Source organism: Oncorhynchus tshawytscha, linkage group LG13 (genome assembly GCF_018296145.1).
Source record: "Oncorhynchus tshawytscha isolate Ot180627B linkage group LG13, Otsh_v2.0, whole genome shotgun sequence".
In the NCBI taxonomy this organism is placed as follows: Eukaryota; Metazoa; Chordata; class Actinopteri; order Salmoniformes; family Salmonidae; genus Oncorhynchus; species Oncorhynchus tshawytscha.
This window is the reverse complement of record NC_056441.1, coordinates 642320-662012: the sequence shown is the minus strand read 5'-3', so window position 1 is coordinate 662012 and position 19693 is coordinate 642320. Positions and strand designations below refer to the sequence as shown.

Below are 19693 nucleotides of genomic sequence, written 5' to 3'. Positions count from 1 at the left end.
AGGATGCAAACTTCACAACAAGTCAGTTCGTCAAATGTGTGCCCTGCAAGAGCTACCCAGTCAACTGTAAGTGCAGGTATTGTGAAGTGGAAACGTCTAGGAGCAACAACGGCTCAGCCGCAAAGTGGTAGGCCACACAAGCTCACAGAACGGGACAACAGAGTGCTGAAACGCATAACAATCATCTGTCCTCAGTTGCAACACTCACTACCGAGTTCCATAAGGCCTCTAGAAGCAAATTCAGCACAATAATTGTTAGTCAGGAGCTTCACGAAATGGGTTTCCATGGCCGAGTAGCCGCACATAAGCCTAAGATCACCAGCGTTGGCTGGAGTGTTGTAAAGCTCGCCGCCATTATACACTGGAGCAACGGAAATATTTTTTTCTGGAGTGATGAATCCCGCTTCACCATCTGGCAGCCCGACGGACGAATCTGGGTCTGGCGGATGCCAGGAGAATGCCATCTGCCCCAATGCATAGTGCCAACTGTAAAGTTTGGTGGAGGAGGAATAATTGTCTGGGGCTGTTTTTCATGGTTTGGGCCCCTTAGTTCCAGTGAAGTGAAATGTTAATGCTACAGCATACAATGACATTCTAGACGATTCTGTGCTTCCAACATTGTGGCAACAGTTTGGGGAAGGCCCTTTTCCTGTTTCAGCATGACAATGCCACCGTGCAGAAAGCGAGGTACATATAGAAATGGTTTGTCGAGATTGGTGTGGAAGAACTTGACTAGCCTGCACAGATCCCTGACCTTAACCTCAATGAACACCTTTGGGATGAAATGGAACGCCGACTGCGAGCCAGGCCTAATTGCCAAACATCAGTGCCCGACCTCACTAATGCTCTTGTGACTGAATGGTCCCCGCAGCAACGTTCCAACATCTAGTGCAAAGCCTTCGCAGAAGAGTGGAGGCTGTTATAGCAGCAACGTTCCAACATCTAGTGCAAAGCCTTCCCAGAAGAGTGGAGGCTGTTATAGCAGCAACGTTCCAACATCTAGTGCAAAGCCTTCCCAGAAGAGTGGAGGCTATTATAGCAGCATAGCGGGGACCAACTCCATATTAATGCCCATGATTTTAGAATGAGATGTTGGGCAAGCAGGTGTCCACATACCTTTGGTCATGTAGTGTTCATTCACACTCATTCAAGTCCAACACTGTGTACATCCTCACACACACACCAACCCACCCCACCATTGTAGGCGATAAGTGGTAGAACAGTAATAATGCTTTACCTGAGCTGCGGTTCAGATCTTGAGGGGTGCTGATGCTTTTGACTGCTCCTATAGGAGGTAACATATCCTTCAATATGGTTCTGGCATCATCAACAACACAGTATTCCTCCCTATACATTCATGTACATACTACCTAAATTGGCCCGACCAACCAGTGCTCCCGAACATTGGCTAACAGTGCTATCTCCATTGTGTCCCACCACCCACCAACCCCTCTTTTTACGCTTCTGCTACTCTCTGTTCATCATATATGCATAGTCACTTTAACCATATCTAAATGTACATACTACCTCAATAAGCCTTACTAACAGGTGTTGCTACTCTTTTTTCAAATGTCTTTTTACTGTTGTTTTATTTATTTCTTTACTTACCTACACACACACACACACACACACACACACACACACACACACGCACACACACACGCGCACACACACGCGCACACACCTTTTTTGGCACCATTGGTTAGAGCCTGTAAGTAAAGCATTTCACAGGTTTACACCTGTTGTATTCGGCGCACGTGACAAATAAACTTTGATTTGATTTAATCATCAGTCTGTTGTCATGATGTTGCCCTGTTTGTGTGCTTTATGACCCCCATAAATACCTTTCCCCCTTTTCTCTCTCTACTCTACAGAATGGACTCTTGGAAAGTCCTTTGGTAACATAGAGAGAGTGTGGTAACATCAAAAGGTTGGTAATCCAACCAATTGAAAGTATCCGTTGGTACTTAAAGAATATGATGTCAGATCAGTTGTCGTCTGAGACGTTATATCTGATGATAGGACGACAAACTGTATCTTGGAAAGTCTACACATTCTTATTATGAGATTCACATGGAATTGTTGTGCAATTTAAAATGTTTAAATATGAAACTATTTGTGAAAAGATTAAATGTAACTTTAGTTTTTAAAAATGAGAGAATTGCTTTCAGAAGTACAATATGCTCAATTAGTGGCCACGCAAATAGGCATTGGTTGGAAATGATGAACCAACCCCTTTTCTACATTTCCATAAGAACCCCCGTGACCCAATTCACAGCGAACTAAGCCAACCTCAGCGTGAGCTCTGTTTGCGAATGGTTGAATGACTACAACCTAATAAAATTAACATTGTGTTCCCGATGACCTGAGGTCTGATGTCCATACGTTTAGAAGGGTGAATTTCAACGTAGAGGTGACGATTGCCACGCTGGAAGGATGAATGTGACTACACCAGCCAGAATATAGCATGAGCTTATAGTATGGCAACTTGGTATGAACTTTGATCTCTTATTCACTAAAGAAGTGATACATCCTAGACGTCAAGTTATCAGCAGCAGCTGTAAACATGTTGGAAAAGAAAAACAATAAGAAAGAAAGACAGGGTACAACAACGTATCCGTTCTACCACAAGACGACAGACTACAACGTATCCGCCCAGAAAAATTATTCGAAGGACAAGGGAGATCTCTGCTGGGCGCAGCTCAGAGTAAATATACAGTGGGGTAAAAAAGTATTTAGTCAGCCACCAATTGTGCAAGTTCTCCCACTTAAAAATATGAGAGAGGCCTGTAATTTTCATCATAGGTACATTTCAACTATGACAGACAAAATGAGGAAAAAAATCCAGAAAATCACATTGTAGGATTTTTAAATGAATTTATTTGCAAATTATGGTGGAAAATAAGTATTTGGTCACCTACAAACAAGCAAGATTTCTGGCTCTCACAGACCTGTAACTTCTTCTTTAAGAGGCTCCTCTGTCCTCCACTCGTTACCTGTATGAATGGCACCTGTTTGAACTTATTATCAGTATAAAAGACACCTGTCCACAACATCAAACAGTCACACTCCAAACTCCACTATGGCCAAGACCAAAGAGCTGTCAAAGGACACCAGAAAAAAAATTGTAGACCTCCACCAGGCTGGGAAGACTGAATCTGCAATAGGTAAGCAGCTTGCTTTGAAGAAATCAACTGTGGGAGCAATTATTAGGAAATGGAAGACATACAAGACCACTGATAATCTCCCTCGATCTGGGGCTCCACGCAAGATCTCACCCCGTGGGGTCAAAATGATCACAAGAACGGTGAGCAAAAATCCCAGAACCACACGGGGGTCGTAGTGAATGACCTGCAGAGAGCTGGGACCAAAGTAACAAAGCCTACCATCAGCAAGGGCATTGAAGATGAAACGTGGCTGGGTCTTTCAGCATGACAATGATCCCAAACACACCGCCCGGGCAACGAAGGAGTGGCTTCGTAAGAAGCATTTCAAGGTCCTGGAGTGGCCTAGCCAGTCTCCAGATCTTAACCCCATAGAAAATCTTTGGAGGGAGTTGAAAGTCCGTGTTGCCCAGCAACAGCCCCAAAACATCACTGCTCTAGAGATCTGCATTGAGGAATGGGCCAAAATACCAGCAACAGTGTGTGAAAACCTTGTGAAGACTTACAGAAAACGTTTGACCTCTGTCATTGCCAACAAAGGGTATATAACAAAGTATTGAGATAAACTTTTGTTATTGACCAAATAGTTATTTTCCACCATAATTTGCAAATAAATTCATTAAAAATCCTACAATGTGATTTTCTGGAGAAAAAAAATCTAATTTTGTCTGTCATAGTTGAAGTGTACCTATGATGAAAATTACAGGCCTCTCTCATATTTTTAAGTGGGAGAACTTGCACAATTGGTGGCTGACTAAATACTTTTTTGCCCCACTGTACATCTTGCATTTTCCTTTGCATAAGATTCTGTATTTACGGTAGCATGGCTTCTCAAGGTTTGATAGAGACCCAATCCCTTTGTCCCTCACTCTTCCCGCTCTTTCATTCAAACCCAACCCCCTTTCTTTGTGTAAACAGCCATCATATCAGTTTTCTTTTAAGACATAATTAGTAATCAATTCTGTGTATGTGTAATTCTGTGTGATTATTTAGATATTTAGGTATTTAGTAAATAAATAAATCTAATTTTGTATCGCTGATTAAATTTGTTAGCCAGGGTTTGTGATGATAACCAATCATTTTACGACATTCAGATAAGACTAAGGGACGATTAAATATCGACTGCTATTGATGTAAAAGATTACTAGGTCTTGAAGAGTTTATTCGGAAGACAACAGCTCTATAAACATTCTTCCGTGGTGACCCGACTTTCTCGTTAATGACACTTACATGATTAGTTTAAATCAGGTAATATTAATTACAGAGAATTGATTTAATAAAATAACATGTAATTTCATTTAATCCATAGTAAAGACATGACACTGTGTTACAGTCAGGACTTTAGACTGCTCCTATAGGAGGGAACTTCAATATGGTCCTGGCATCATCATCTTCAACATTGTATTCCTCCCTAATCATCAGTCTGTGTTACAGTCAGGTCAGCCAGTGAGCTCAATCAGCACCCGAAATGCAGTGAGAAGGCGGGGGGGGGGGGGGAGAACAGTGAAAAATAATGATTCCACTTGACACAACCATCACCCATAATCAGTAAAAGTGATTGGAGGGATTCAGACAGACACCATAGCAAAGGGAGAGGTGGTGAATGATGGCGCCAGAGGGGAGGGCTGACATCTTAGCGGCTCTTAACCAACCGTGCTATTTTGATAGTTTTTTCACGTTGTTCGTAACTTTTTTTTGTACATAATGTTGTTGCTACCGTCTCTTATGACGGCAGCAGCAACCAGACACGACTCCAACACCATCATTAAGTTTGTTGACGACACAACAGTGGTAGACCTGATCACCGACAATGATGAGACTGCCTATAGGGAGGTCAGAGATCTGACAGTGTGGTGCCATGACAACAACCTGTCCCTCAATGTGATCAAGACAAAAAGGAAATGATTGTGTACTACAGGAAAAGGAGGAGGATAGTGCACACCCCCTGTTCTCATCGACGGGGCTACAGTGGAGCAGGTTAAGAGCTTCAAGTTCCTTGGTGTCCACATCACCAACAAACTATTATTGTCCAAACACACCAAGACAGTTGTGAAGAGGGTACGACAAAACCTATCCCCCCTCAGGAGACTGAAAAGATTTGGCATGGGTCCTCAGATCCTCAAAAGGTTTTACAGCTGCACCATCGAGAGCATCCTGATGGGTTGCATCACTGCCTGGTACGGCTTCTAAACAGCTTCTACCCCCGAGCCATAAGACTCCTGAACATCTAATCAAATGGCTACCCAGACTATCTGCATTGCTTCCCCCCCCTGCTACTCTGTTCATTATCTATGCATAGTCACTTTAATAACTCCACCTACATATTATATCAATTACCTCGACACCGGTAACCCCTGCATAAAGCCCCGCTATTGTTATTTACTGCTGCACTTTAATCATTTGTTATTCTTATCTCTTACTTTTTTATTGGGAGGGGGGCCGAGTGGTCTGGGAGGGCGGGCCGAGTGGTCTGGGAGGGCGGGCCGAGTGGTCTGGGAGGGCGGGCCAGGGGTCTGGGAGGGCGGGCCGAGTGGTCTGGGAGGGCGGGCCGAGTGGTCTGGGAGGGCGGGCCGGCGGGCCGAGTGGTCTGGGAGGGCGGACCGAGTGGTCTGGGAGGGCGGGCGGACCGAGTGGTCTGGGAGGGCGGGCGGACCGAGTGGTCTGGGAGGGCGGGCGGACCGAGTGGTCTGGGAGGGCGGGCGGACCGAGTGGTCTGGGAGGGCGGGCGGACCGAGTGGTCTGGGAGGGCGGGCGGACCGAGTGGTCTGGGAGGGCGGGGGGGCCGAGTGGTCTGTGAGGGCGGGCGGGCCGAGTGGTCTGGGAGGGCGGGCGGGCCGAGTGGTCTGGGAGGGCGGGCGGGCCGAGTGGTCTGGGAGGGAGGGCGGGCCGAGTGGTCTGGGAGGGCGGGCGGGCCGAGTGGTCTGGGAGGGCGGGCGGGCCGAGTGGTCTGGGAGGGCGGGCGGGCCGAGTGGTCTGGGAGGGCGGACCGAGTGGTCTGGGAGGGCGGACCGAGTGGTCTGGGAGGGCGGACCGAATGGTCTGGGAGGGCGGGCGGACCGAGTGGTCTGGGAGGGCGGGCGGGCCGAGTGGTCTGGGAGGGCGGGCGGGCCGAGTGGTCTGGGAGGGCGGGCGGGCCGAGTGGTCTGGGAGGGCGGGCGGGCCGAGTGGTCTGGGAGGGCGGGCGGGCCGAGTGGTCTGGGAGGGCGGGCGGGCGGGCCGAGTGGTCTGGGAGGGCGGACCGAGTGGTCTGGGAGGGCGGACCGAGTGGTCTGGGAGGGCGGGCGAGCCGAGTGGTCTGGGCGGGCGGGCCGAGTGGTCTGGGCGGGCGGGCCGAGTGGTCTGGGCGGGCGGGCCGAGTGGTCTGGGCGGGCGGGCCGAGTGGTCTGGGCGGGCGGGCCGAGTGGTCTGGGCGGGCGGGCGGGCGGAGTGGTCTGGGCGGGCGGGCCGAGTGTGGTCTGGGCGGGCGGGCCGAGTGGTCTGGGCGGGCGGGCCGAGTGGTCTGGGCGGGCGGACCGAGTGGCCTTGGAGGGCGGACCGAGTGGCCTGGGAGGGCGGACCGAGTGGCCTGGGAGGGCGGACAGAGTGGTCTGGGAGGGCGGACAGAGTGGTCTGGGAGGGCGGGCAGAGTGGTCTGGGAGGGCGGGCAGAGTGGTCTGGGAGGGCGGGCAGAGTGGTCTGGGAGGGCGGGCAGAGTGGTCTGGGAGGGCGGACCAAGTGGTCTGGGAGGGCGGACAGAGTGGTCTGGGAGGGCGGGCAGAGTGGTCTGGGAGGGCGGGCAGAGTGGTCTGGGAGGGTGGGCAGAGTGGTCTGGGAGGGCGGGCAGAGTGGTCTGGGAGGGCGGGCAGAGTGGTCTGGGAGGGCGGGCAGAGTGGTCTGGGAGGAAATATATATAAAACACAGGAAAATCACATTTTCAACTACATTGGATCTTTAATACCTCAGACGGAAAACCAATTTGTAAATAATCTAGACATCCATGTCATTAAAGGTATGTCTGCAGTAAAACCACAGTTCCCTGAGGTACTTCACTAATTACACAACAACCCAACAGAATCCAGAAACCAAACATCCAGAATTACCCCTAACAATGGCTGCCCTGTGAGCTGTACAGTATGCCGTCACAAACATTGATCCTCTTAAGGATTTAAATGTATCTGAGTATTAGCGGATAAGAACGTCAAGCTTATTTTCACAACATACGCCGACGGTTGATTGAACTCTAAACGACTCAATTTACAACTCGAGGAAGACTAATTTTAAAGAATATCAGCAAAGAGAAGTGCCTGCTGCTAAGATGAAAACAAACCATATGAATAACTAAATAACTTTACGTCAACGCTAAAAACAAAATGTTTTACATTTTTCAGTCATTTAGCAGACACTCTCAACCAGAGATTTACAATTTGTGCATTCATTTTCATCTATATTAACACTGCAATTCCAAGTATTTGATTGAATAGTTATGCAACTGTTATATTTACAAATGTTTATTTTTAATACATTTGCTAAAATATCCAAAAGCCTGTTTTTGCTTTGTCATTATGGGGGTATTGTGTGTAGATTGATGAGATCTTTAATTTTTTATTTTAAATCAACTTTAGAATAAGGCTGTAAAGTAACAAAAATGTAGAAAAAGTTAAGGGGTCTGAATACTTTCCTACGGCACTGTATCTGTGCATCAACATGTGACTGTGAATTGGAGATACTGTATGCAAGGTGTTACCCTTTGAGTAAACGCATTCTCTGTGTGTGTGTGTGTGTGTGTGTGTCCTGCTCACCCAGGTGATTACGCCGGGTCATGTCAGGTGATACAGGCCGTAGCTTCCTCTCCTGTTTGATGCCCTCGAGGAGGCGCTCATGGAGACTTTGCGGCCGCGCAGGGTGGGGCTTCAGCTTCCTGGCAGCAACCTGACAGAGAGATAATGAATTATCAGGAGAGATCATCAACACCAGTGAAACACGTACTGAAGCAGCTCCCGTTCAATCCAATACAACTGGATTCATCCCCTTAGGGGCAAGAAGGTGTCACAGTAAGGGCACTAATTACGGTTTAGTGTGTATTGCTCAGTGCTAGCAATAGGGAGCTGACAGACACATGCCACCATCTCAATTCATCCTCCTCATTATCACCATCAAGTCTGTCGTAGCACAGCAGTACTCACAGGGTTGAGAGGTGGTCAGAGACTAGGTCAGAACCCACAGGGTTGAGAGGTGGTCAGAGACTAGGTCAGTACTCACAGGGTTGAGAGGTGGTCAGAGACTAGGTCAGTACTCCCAGGGTTGAGAGGTGGTCAGAGACTAGGTCAGTACTCACAGGGTTGAGAGGTGGTCAGAGACTAGGTCAGTACTCCCAGGGTTGAGAGGTGGTCAGAGACTAGGTCAGTACTCACAGGGTTGAGAGGTGGTCAGAGACAAGGTCAGTACTCACAGGGTTGAGGGGTGGTCAGAGACTAGGTCAGTACTCACAGGGTTGAGAGGTGGTCAGTACTCACAGGGTTGAGAGGTGGTCAGAGACTAGGTCAGTACTCCCAGGGTTGAGGGGTGGTCAGAGACTAGGTCAGTACTCACAGGGTTGAGAGTGGTCAGAGACTAGGTCAGTACTCACAGGGTTGAGAGGTGGTCAGAGACTAGGTCAGTACTCACAGGGTTGAGAGGTGGTCAGAGACTAGGTCAGTACTCACAGGGTTGAGAGGTGGTCAGAGACTAGGTCAGTACTCACAGGGTTGAGAGGTGGTCAGAGACTAGGTCAGTACTCACAGGGTTGAGAGGTGGTCAGAGACTAGGTCAGTACTCACAGGGTTGAGAGGTGGTCAGAGACTAGGTCAGTACTCCCAGGGTTGAGAGGTGGTCAGAGACTAGGTCAGTACTCACAGGGTTGAGAGGTGGTCAGAGACTAGGTCAGTACTCACAGGGTTGAGAGGTGGTCAGAGACTAGGTCAGTACTCACAGGGTTGAGAGGTGGTCAGAGACTAGGTCAGTACTCACAGGGTTGAGAGGTGGTCAGTACTCACAGGGTTGAGAGGTGGTCAGAGACTAGGTCAGTACTCACAGGGTTGAGAGGTGGTCAGTACTCACAGGGTTGAGAGGTGGTCAGAGACTAGGTCAGTACTCCCAGGGTTGAGGGGTGGTCAGAGACTAGGTCAGTACTCACAGGGTTGAGAGGTGATCAGAGACTAGGTCAGAACTCACAGGGTTGAGAGGTGGTCAGAGACTAGGTCAGTACTCACAGGGTTGAGAGGTGGTCAGAGACTAGGTCAGTACTCACAGGGTTGAGAGGTGGTCAGAGACTAGGTCAGTACTCACAGGGTTGAGAGGTGGTCAGAGACTAGGTCAGTACTCACAGGGTTGAGAGGTGGTCAGAGACTGGGTCAGTACTCACAGGGTTGAGAGGTGGTCTGGAGCGGATGAAGTCCAGGATGACCTCATGAGCGCTCTTCTTTAACCTGGGAGGGATGTCCCCATTCAGCTGGAGTAACAACACATAGGAACAGGAAAGGTAGTGAGTACACACACACACACACACAGATAGTGAGTACACATACACTACCGTTCAAAAGTTTGGGGTCACTTTGAAATGTCCATGTTTTGGAAAGAAAAGCACCTTTTTTGTCCAGTAAAATAACATCAAATTGATCAGAAATACAGTGTAGACATTGTTAATGTTGTAAATGACCATTGTAGCTGGAAATGGCTGATTTTTAATGGAATATCTACATAGGCGCACAGAGGGCCATTATCAGCAACCATCACTCCTGTGTTCCAATGGCACGTTGTGTTAGCTAATTAATCCAAGCTTATCATTTTAAAAGGCTAATTGATCATTAGAAAAACCTTTTGCAATTGTGTTTGCACAGCTAAAAACTGTTGTCCTGATTAAAGAAGCAATGAAACTGGAGTATCTGGAGCAACAGCGTTTGCGGGTTCGATTACAGCCTCAAAATGGCCAGAAACAAAGACTTTCTTCTGAAACTCGTCAGTCTGTTCTTGTTCTGAGAAATGAAGGCTATTCCATGTGATAAATTGGCAAGAAACTGAACATCTCCTACAACGCTGTGTACTACTCCCTTCACAGAACAGCGCAAACTGTCTCTAACCAGAATAGAAAGAGGAGTGGGAGGCCCCGGTGCACAACTGAACAAGAGGACAAGTACTTTAGAGTGTCTAGTTTGAGAAACAGACGCCTCACAAGTCCTCAACTGGCAGCTTCATTAAATAGTACCCGCAAAACACCAGTCTCAACGTCAACAGTGAAGAGGCGACTCCCGGATGCTGGCCTTCTAGGCAGAGTTGCAAAGAATATCCCGGAGTCGCCTCTTCACTGTTGTTCACTGTTAACCAAGGCAAGGTGACTGGGAATATGGCCGAATACAAACAGTGTAGTTATTCCATCCGTAAGGCAATAAAACAGGCTAAACATCAGTACTGAGACAAAGTGGAGCTGCAATTCAACGGCTCAGACACGCGACATATGTGGCAAGGGTCTATAGACAATCACAGACTGCAAAAGGAAAACCAGAAGCGTTACGGACACCGAAGCCTTGTTTTCAGACAAGCTAAACACCTTCTTCACCCGCTTTGAGGATAACGCAGTGCCACTGACGCGGCCCGCTACCAAGGACCGTGGGCTCTCCTTCCCCGTGGCCGATATGAGTAAGACATTTAAGCGTGCTATCCCTCGCAAGGCTGCCGGCACAGAGCATGTGCAGACCAGCTGGCTGTTGTGTTTACGGAAATATTCAATCTTTCCCTATCCCAGTCTGCTTTCCCCACTTGCTTCAAGATGGCCACCATTGTTCCTGTACCCAACAAAGCAAAGGTATCTGAACTAAATGACTATTGCCCCATAGCACTCACTTCTGTCATCATGAAGTTCTTTGAGAGACTAGTCAAGGATCATATCACCTCCACCCTACCTGATACCCTAGACCTACTCCAATTTGCTTACCACCCCAATAGGGCCACAGACGATGCACTCACCACCGCACTGCCCTATCCCATCTGGACAAGAGGAATACCTATGCAAGAATGCTGTTCATTGACTATAGCTCAACATTTAACACCATAGTACCCTCCAAGCTCATCATTAAGCTCAGGGCCCTGGGTCTGAACACCACCCTGTGCAACTGGGTCCTGGACTTCATGACAGGCCGCCCCCAGGTGGGGAAGGTAGGAAACAACATCTCCACTTCGCTGAAACTCAACACTGGGGCCCCACAAGGGTGCGGTGTTTGCAGATGACAACAGCAGTAGGCCTGATGACCAATAATGACGAGACAGCCTTTTTTCCCCTTTTTTTTCACCTTTATTTAACCAGGTAGGCTAGTTGAGAACAAGTTCTCCTTTGCAACTGCGACCTGGCCAAGATAAAGCATAGCAGTGTGAACAGACAACACAGAGTTACACATGGAGTAAACAATTAACAAGTCAATAACACAGTAGAAAACAAAGGGGGGAGTCTATATACAATGTGTGCAAAAGGCATGAGGAGGTAGGCGAATAATTACAATTTTGCAGATTAACACTGGAGTGATAAATGATCAGATGGTCATGTACAGGTGGAGATATTGGTGTGCAAAAGAGCAGAAAAGTAAAGAAATAAAAACAGTATGGGGATGAGGTAGGTAAAAATGAGTGGGCTATTTACCGATAGACTATGTACAGCTGCAGCGATCGGTTAGCTGCTCAGATAGCAGATGTTTGAAGTTGGTGAGGGAGATTTTGTGATTTTTGCAATTCGTTCCAGTCACAGGCAGCAGAGAACTGGAACGAAAGGCAGCCAAATGAGGTGTTGGCTTTAGGGATGATCAGTGAGATACACCTGCTGGAGCGCGTGCTACGGATGGGTGTTGCCATCGTGACCAGTGAACTGAGATAAGGCGGAGCTTTACCTAGCATGGACTTGTAGATGACCTGGAGCCAGTGGGTCTGGCGATGAATATGTAGCGAGGGCCAGCCGACTAAAGCATACAAGTCGCAGTGGTGGGTGGTATAAGGTGCTTTAGTGACAAAACGGATGGCACTGTGATAAACTGCATCCAGTTTGCTGAGTAGAGTGTTGGAAGCAATTTTGTAGATGACATCGCCGAAGTCGAGGATCGGTAGGATAGTCAGTTTTACCAGGGTAAGTTTGGCGGCGTGAGTGAAGGAGGCTTTGTTGCGGAATAGAAAGCCGACTCTTGATTTGATTTTCGATTGGAGATGTTTGATAGGAGTCTGGAAGGAGAGTTTCAAGTCTAGCCAGACACCTAGGTACTTATAGATGTCCACATATTCAAGGTCGGAACCATCCAGGGTGGTTTGTTGACTTGGCTTTCGAAGACCTTAGATAGGCAGGGCAGGATGGATATAGGTCTGTAACAGTTTGGGTCCAGGGTGTCTCCCCCTTTGAAGAGGGGGATGACTGCGGCAGCTTTCCAATCTTTGGGGATCTCAGACGATATGAAAGAGAGGTTGAACGAGGTTGAAAGAGAGGTAATAGGGGTTGCGACAATGGCGGCGGATAGTTTCAGAAATAGAGGGTCCAGATTGTCAAGCCCAGCTGATTTGTACGGGTCCAGGTTTTGCAGCTCTTTCAGAACATCTGCTATCTGGATTTGGGTAAAGGAGAACCTGGAGAGGCTTGGGCGAGTAGCTGCGGGGGAGCGGAGCTGTTGGCCGAGGTTGGAGTAGCCAGGCGGAAGGCATGGCCAGCCGTTGAGAAATGCTTGTTGAAGTTTTCGATAATCATGGATTTATCGGTGGTGACCGTGTTACCTAGCCTCAGTGCAGTGGGCAGCTGGGAGGAGGTACTCTTGTTCTCCATGGACTTCACAGTGTCCCAGAACTTTTTGGAGTTGGAGCTACAGGATGCAAACTTCTGCCTGAAGAAGCTGGCCTTAGCTTTCCTGACTGACTGCGTGTATTGGTTCCTGACTTCCCTGAACAGTTGCATATCGCGGGGACTATTCGATGCTATTGCAATCCGCCACAGGATGTTTTTGTGCTGGTCGAGGGCAGTCAGGTCTGGAGTGAACCAAGGGCTATATCTGTTCTTAGTTCTGCATTTTTTGAACGGAGCATGCTTATCTAAAATGGTGAGGAAGTTACTTTTAAAGAATGACCAGGCATCCTCAACTGACGGGATGAGGTCAATGTCCTTCCAGGATACCCGGGCCAGGTCGATTAGAACGGCCTGCTCACAGAAGTGTTTTAGGGAGCGTTTGACAGTGATGAGGGGTGGTCGTTTGACTGCGGCTCCGTAGCGGATACAGGCAATGAGGCAGTGATCGCTGAGATCCTGGTTGAAGACAGCGGAGGTGTATTTGTAGGGCCAGTTGGGCAGGATGACGTCTATGAGGGTGCCCTTGTTTACAGATTTAGGGTTGTACCTGGTGGGTTCCTTGATGATTTGTGTGAGATTGAGGGCATCTAGCTTAGATTGTAGGACTGCCGGGGTGTTAAGCATATCCCAGTTTAGGTCACCTAACAGAACAAACTCTGAAGCTAGATGGGGGGCGATCAATTCACAAATGGTGTCCAGGGCACAACTGGGAGCTGAGGGGGGTCGGTAGCAGGCGGCAACAGTGAGAGACTTATTTCTGGAGAGAGTAATTTTCAAAATGAGTAGTTCAAACTGTTTGGGTATGGACCTGGAATGTATGACATTACTTTGCAGGCTATCTCTGCAGTAGACTGCAACTCCTCCCCCTTTGGAAGTTCTATCTTGACGGAAAATGTTATAGTTGGGTATGGAAATCTCAGATTTTTTGGTGGCCTTCCTGAGCCAGGATTCAGACACGGCAAGGACATCAGGGTTAGCAGAGTGTGCTAAAGAAGTGAGTAAAACAAACTTAGGGAGGAGGCTTCTGATGTTGACATGCATGAAACCAAGGCTTTTTCGATCACAGAAGTCAACAAATGAGGGTGCCTGGGGACATGCAGGGCCTGGGTTTACCTCCACATCACCCGCGGAACAGAGGAGGAGTAGAATGAGGGTGTGGCTAAAGGCTATCAAAACTGGTCGCCTAGAGCGTTGGGGGACAGAATAAAAGGAGCAGATTTCTGGGCATGGTAGAATATATTCAGGGCATAATGCGCAGACAGGGGTATGGTGGGGTGCAGGTACAGCGGAGGTAAGCCCAGGCACTGGGTGATGATGAGAGAGGTTGTATCACTGGACATGCTGGTTGTAATGGGTGAGGTCACCGCATGTGTGGGAGGTGGGACAAAGGAGGTATCAGGGGTATGAAGAGTGGAACTAGGGGCTCCATTGTAAACTAAAACAATGATAACTAACCTGAACAACAGTATACAAGGCATATTGACATTTGAGAGAGACATACAGCGAGGCATACAGTAATCACAGGTGTTGAATTGGGAGAGCTAGCTAAGACAGTAGCTAAAACAGTAGGTGAGACAACAACAGCTAATCAGCTAGCACAACAACAGCAGGTAAAATGGCGTTGACTAGGCAGGGAGGGTCGGATTAACTACACACAGAGCCTGAGTGCGGCTGGGACCGACAGATAAAACATAAATGGACAGTCCAGCATGCATCAGCTATGTAGCCAAGTGATCAGTGTCCAGGGGGCAGCGGTGGATGGGGCAGGGAAGCTAGACTGGCGAGTATTATCCAGGTTAAAAAAACTGGCTGGCTGTGCAGAAGGTAAAAGGTAAAAGCCGCTAGCAGTGGCTAACAATGACTAAATAGCTTGTAGCTAGTTAGCTGGTTAGCTTCTGGAGGTTCTTGAGTGTGTTCTAAAAATTAAAAATAATAGCGATTCCGTATCACATTGGGTGAGGCAGGTTACCGGAAGGTATAAACGAATTAAAAATCGAAAAGAGATTGAAAGTAAATATGGGTCCAGTGAGTGGTTGGGGACGCGGCGATTCAGACGGTTAGCAGGCCTGTGCTAACAAGCTAACAGTTAGTAGGCCGGGGCTAAACAAGGTAGCCTACAGGGAGATGTTGAGGGCCCTGGGAGTGTGGTGCCAGGAAAATAACCTTCACTAGCCGGCTTCTACCCGGTTATGCAACCCTGCACCTTAGAGGTTGCTGCCCCATAAAAATAGACTTGGAAGCACTGGCCACCTTGATAAGATTTAAATAATGTTTACATACTGCTTTACTCATCTCATATGTGTATACTGTATTCTATTCTACTGTATTTTAGTCAACGCAACTCTGACATTACTCAATCTAATACTTATTTCTTAATTCCATTCTTTTACTTTTAGATGTGTGTTTTGTTGTGAATCGTTTTTACATTCTACTGCACTGTTGGAGTTAGGAACACAAGCATTTTGCTACTCCTGCAATAACATCTGCTAAATATGTGCATGTGACTAATAAAATTTGATTTGATTTTAACAGAGTGAAAAGAAGGAATACTGGACAAAACATCCTGTTCGCAATAAGGCACTGGAGTGAAACTGCAAAAAAAATTGGCAAAGAAATGTACTTTCTGTCCTGAATACAAAGCGTTATGTTTTGGGAAAATCAATCACATCACTGAGTACCACTATTCCTCACATCACTGAGTACCACTATCCACTTTCAAGCAAGGACTAGAGTTTTTTTTTTTTATAAAAAGAAACAGAATTAAAGCCAAGCACAGGCAACATCCTAGAGGAAAACCTGGTTCAGTCTACTTTCCAACAAACACTGGGAGATAAATTCCCCGTTCATCAGGACAATAACATAAAACACAAGGCCAACTCTACACTGGAGTCGCTTATCAAGACAACATTGAATGTTACTGAGTGGCCGAGTTACAGTTTTTACTTAGTTCTGCTTGAAAATCTATGGCACCTTTGGCAGCGATTACAGCAGTGAGTCTTTCTGGGTGAGTCTAAGAACTTTGCACACCCAGATTGAACAACATTTCCACTTCGGTCGCCAGCTGTACGGTGTTTCCTCCGACACATTGGTGCGGCTGGCTTCTGGGTTAAGCGAGCAGTGTGTCAAGAATCAGTGCGGCTTGGCAGGGTCATGTTTCAGAGGACGCATGGCTCCCGACCGTCGCCTCTCCCGAGTCCGTACGGGAGTTGCAAAGATAGGACAAGACTAACTACAATTGGATATCATGAAATTGGGAAGAAAAAGGGGTAAAAGAATAACCAAATTTAAAATAAGAAATCTACACTGCAGTCTGAGGTATCTCAGATACATCAGGGGTGTATTCATTAGTGCACAACATAGTAAAACATCTTGCAAAAAAAAAGGTTTTATTGGACAGATTCATGCAGGTCCCTCCCCGTTTGCCTCCTAGTGAATAACATCAGATGCTATTGGAGTTCAGCATCACCCATCCTCACCGGGGCCTCCCTCTCCACGATTTAAAACAAGGACGGCCAACCACCGCTCCCCCCCCCCCATCATCCTCACTGGGCCCTCCCTCACCACGATTTAAAACAAGGATGGCCAACCACCGCTTTCCCCCATCCTCACTGGGCCTAGCCCTCCCTCACCACGACTTCAAACAAAGATGGCCAACCCCCCATCATCCTCACTGGGCCCTTCCTCATCACGACTTAAAACAAAGATGGCCAACCACCGCTTTCCCCCATCCTCACTGGGCCTAGCCCTCCTCACCACGATTTAAAACAAAGATGGCCAACCACCACTCCCCCATCATCCTCACTGGGCCCTCCTCACCACGATTTAAAACAAAGATGGCCAACCACCACTCCCCCATCATCCTCACTGGGCCCCCTCCCTCACCACGACTTCAAACAAAGATGGCCAACCCCCTCCCCCCATCATCCTCACTGGGCCCTCCCTCACCACGACTTCAAACAAAGATGGCCAACCACCACTCCCCCCATCCTCAAACACAGCTGATTAAACTTATTGCATTCTAAACTGAAGATCATGATTAGTTGATTATTGAAGTCAGGCATGTTAGTGTGCAACCAATCAGGCCCCAGAGAAGTGGAGTTGCCCATCCCTGACCTAAAACATGAACATCTACCCCTTCCTTAAGATGATATTCTTCATGTTTAAGTCCCTCACCATGACGTTCCGTAGTTTGTATCGTTTGAAGCGGATGTCATCCATCAGCATCTCATAAGGTGTGAGCTGGAACTCTACAGGTAGAGGGCTGTACTGTCTCTCCTGGACCTTCTTCAGCTTGACCCCCTAACAAACCCATCACCTGCATCCAGAACTTAGCCTGAGGGACACCAGATGAAAGCAGCGTTGTGGCGGTCATGACATTTTGTTAGCCGGTTATTGTCATGCAAAACGGTCCAGTTTTGTCGGCTACTTGGGTTTTATGGAGGAGCTTAATATGAGCATCTGAGAAATAAATAACACTTATTTAACTCCACACATCAACCGCTGTTTGAGGAGCTCTCGCTGCACGACAGGTGATATTCCAACCAGTACTCTGTATGCCATGGACTCTCCAACCCTCTTCCTGCAGATACCTGGAACTCTATAGGCCATGGGCTCTCCAACCCTCTTCCTGCAGATACCTTCTGTATGCCATGGACTTCAACCCTCTTCCTGCAGATACCCAGAACTCTGTATGCCATGGGCTCTCCAACCCTCTTCCCACAGATACCCAGTACTCTGTATACCATGAGGCTCTCCAACCCTCTTCCTGAGATACCCAGTACTCTGTTATGGGCTCTCCAACCCATTTCCTGCAGATACCCAGTACTCTGTATGCCAAACGGCTCCAGTCTTCCTGCAGATACCCAGTACTTTATGGAGGGCTCTCCAACCCTCTTCCTGCAGATAAAGTACACTGTATGCCACTCCACACATCAACCCTCTTCCTGCAGATACCCAGTACTCTGTATACCATGTGAACCCTCTTCCTGCAGATACCAGTACTCTGTATGCCATGGACTCTCCAACCCTCTTCCTGCAGATACCCAGTACTCTGTATGCCATGGGCTCTCCAACCCTCTTCCTGCAGATACCCAGTACTCTGTATGCCATGGGCTCTCCAACCCTCTTCCTGCAGATACCCAGTACTCTGTATACCATGGGCTCTCCAACCCTCTTCCTGCAGATACCCAGTACTCTGTATGCCATGGGCTCTCCAACCCTCTTCCTGCAGATACCCAGTACTCTGTATGCCATGGGCTCTCCAACCCTCTTCCTGCAGATACCCAGTACTCTGTATACCATGGGCTCTCCAACCCTCTTCCTGCAGATACCCAGTGCTTCATTTGGGAAAGAAAATGAAATCTGTTCGGGAACATCGATAGTAACATATTTTGGCAATGAAACTTATTTCACTAAACTGTTGACAACCCGTCTGCATGCTAGAGAAAAGAATAAAGGAGAGAGAATTATTCACCTTGTGATGTTCTTTTCGTTGAGTTATCAAAATAAAGAAAGTCGCACACTTATGTGTAATCTCTAGAGGTCGACCTCTAATAATCTCCCAGCAATGTAATGGCTATTGAAAGCATTGAAACATCCACAACAACACTGTTTCAACCTGCTGTTGAACTTCAAATGTATTATCACAGTGAGGTGCGTTTTAAAAGAAGATAAGTGTTTGATGTCAGAGTGGTTAAAGAGACAATAGAGCCCTGAGTACCAGGCCATTAGAACCTGATGGAGGGACAATAGAGCCCTGAGTACCAGGCCATTAGAACCTGATGGAGGGACAATAGAGCCCTGAGTACCAGGCCATTAGAACCTGATGGAGGGACAATAGAGCCCTGAGTACCAGGCCATTTCTTTTTTTCACCTTTATTTAACCAGGTAGGCTAGTTGAGAACAAGTTCTCATTTGCAACTGCAAAGTAGCCATTAGGACCTGATGGAGGGACAATAGAGCCCTGAGTACCAGGCCATTAGAAATGAAATAGCCATGGCAGGTCCTAATTCCAGTTCATTCAGAAACTAAACCAAATCACAATTCCACATTTTCTTCATTGAAGATAATTGGAATTGAACCTTCAGTGTACTTCCTGAATTGAAACAGACCCCAACCCCGGATAATAGCATCAACATTGAGAGGGTATTAACCCTCTAGGAGTCTAAACCAGGGCGGGGAGGGGGGGTTCTAAACTGACATAGTGAATTGTTTTCAGATGGTTATACCAAGGATCATTTATCTATTGGATTTGGAATTTTAGGACCCATTTAGGTATATAAAAAAAGCATATAAACGCTTGTACTACTATACACCACAGCAACACATTGAATAACACGTTCATAAATGGCAGAAAATAGCAAATCACAAGAAACAAGGTTAAAGTGTCTGTCCTAGGACCCCTTAGCTATAAAGAAAAATATTTAAACAATTATTGGATGAAACATTGAATTTGGCATTACTGCTATTAGCCAATAGAAATGCATTGAATAACAGATTCACCACATGGAACAGAGAGTCAATGGGAAGTTTGTTTTGAAGCGTCTGTCCTATATCTGAGAGACAAAAAAAAAGATCAGGAAACATACCATTTATTTATTTATATACAGTTCCAGACAAAAGTTGTAGAACTCATTCAAGGGGTTTTCTTTATGTTTTACTAGATACTAGTGAAGACATCAAAACTATTAAATAACTCATATGGAATCAT

At 47.3% G+C, this 19693-nt stretch overlaps 1 protein-coding gene across 1 annotated transcript in view; it reads right to left on the bottom strand.

The window, feature by feature from the left end:
• The window catches only part of LOC112264300 (protein spire homolog 1), a 122134-nt gene that overhangs the window by 36197 nt on the left and 66244 nt on the right, over nucleotides 1-19693 (bottom strand). Inside the window, 5 exon segments of the mRNA XM_042295048.1 lie at nucleotides 1238-1285; nucleotides 7943-8072; nucleotides 9544-9630; nucleotides 17158-17284; nucleotides 17286-17317. Coding sequence (XP_042150982.1) covers nucleotides 1238-1285; nucleotides 7943-8072; nucleotides 9544-9630; nucleotides 17158-17284; nucleotides 17286-17317 — 424 coding nt within the window.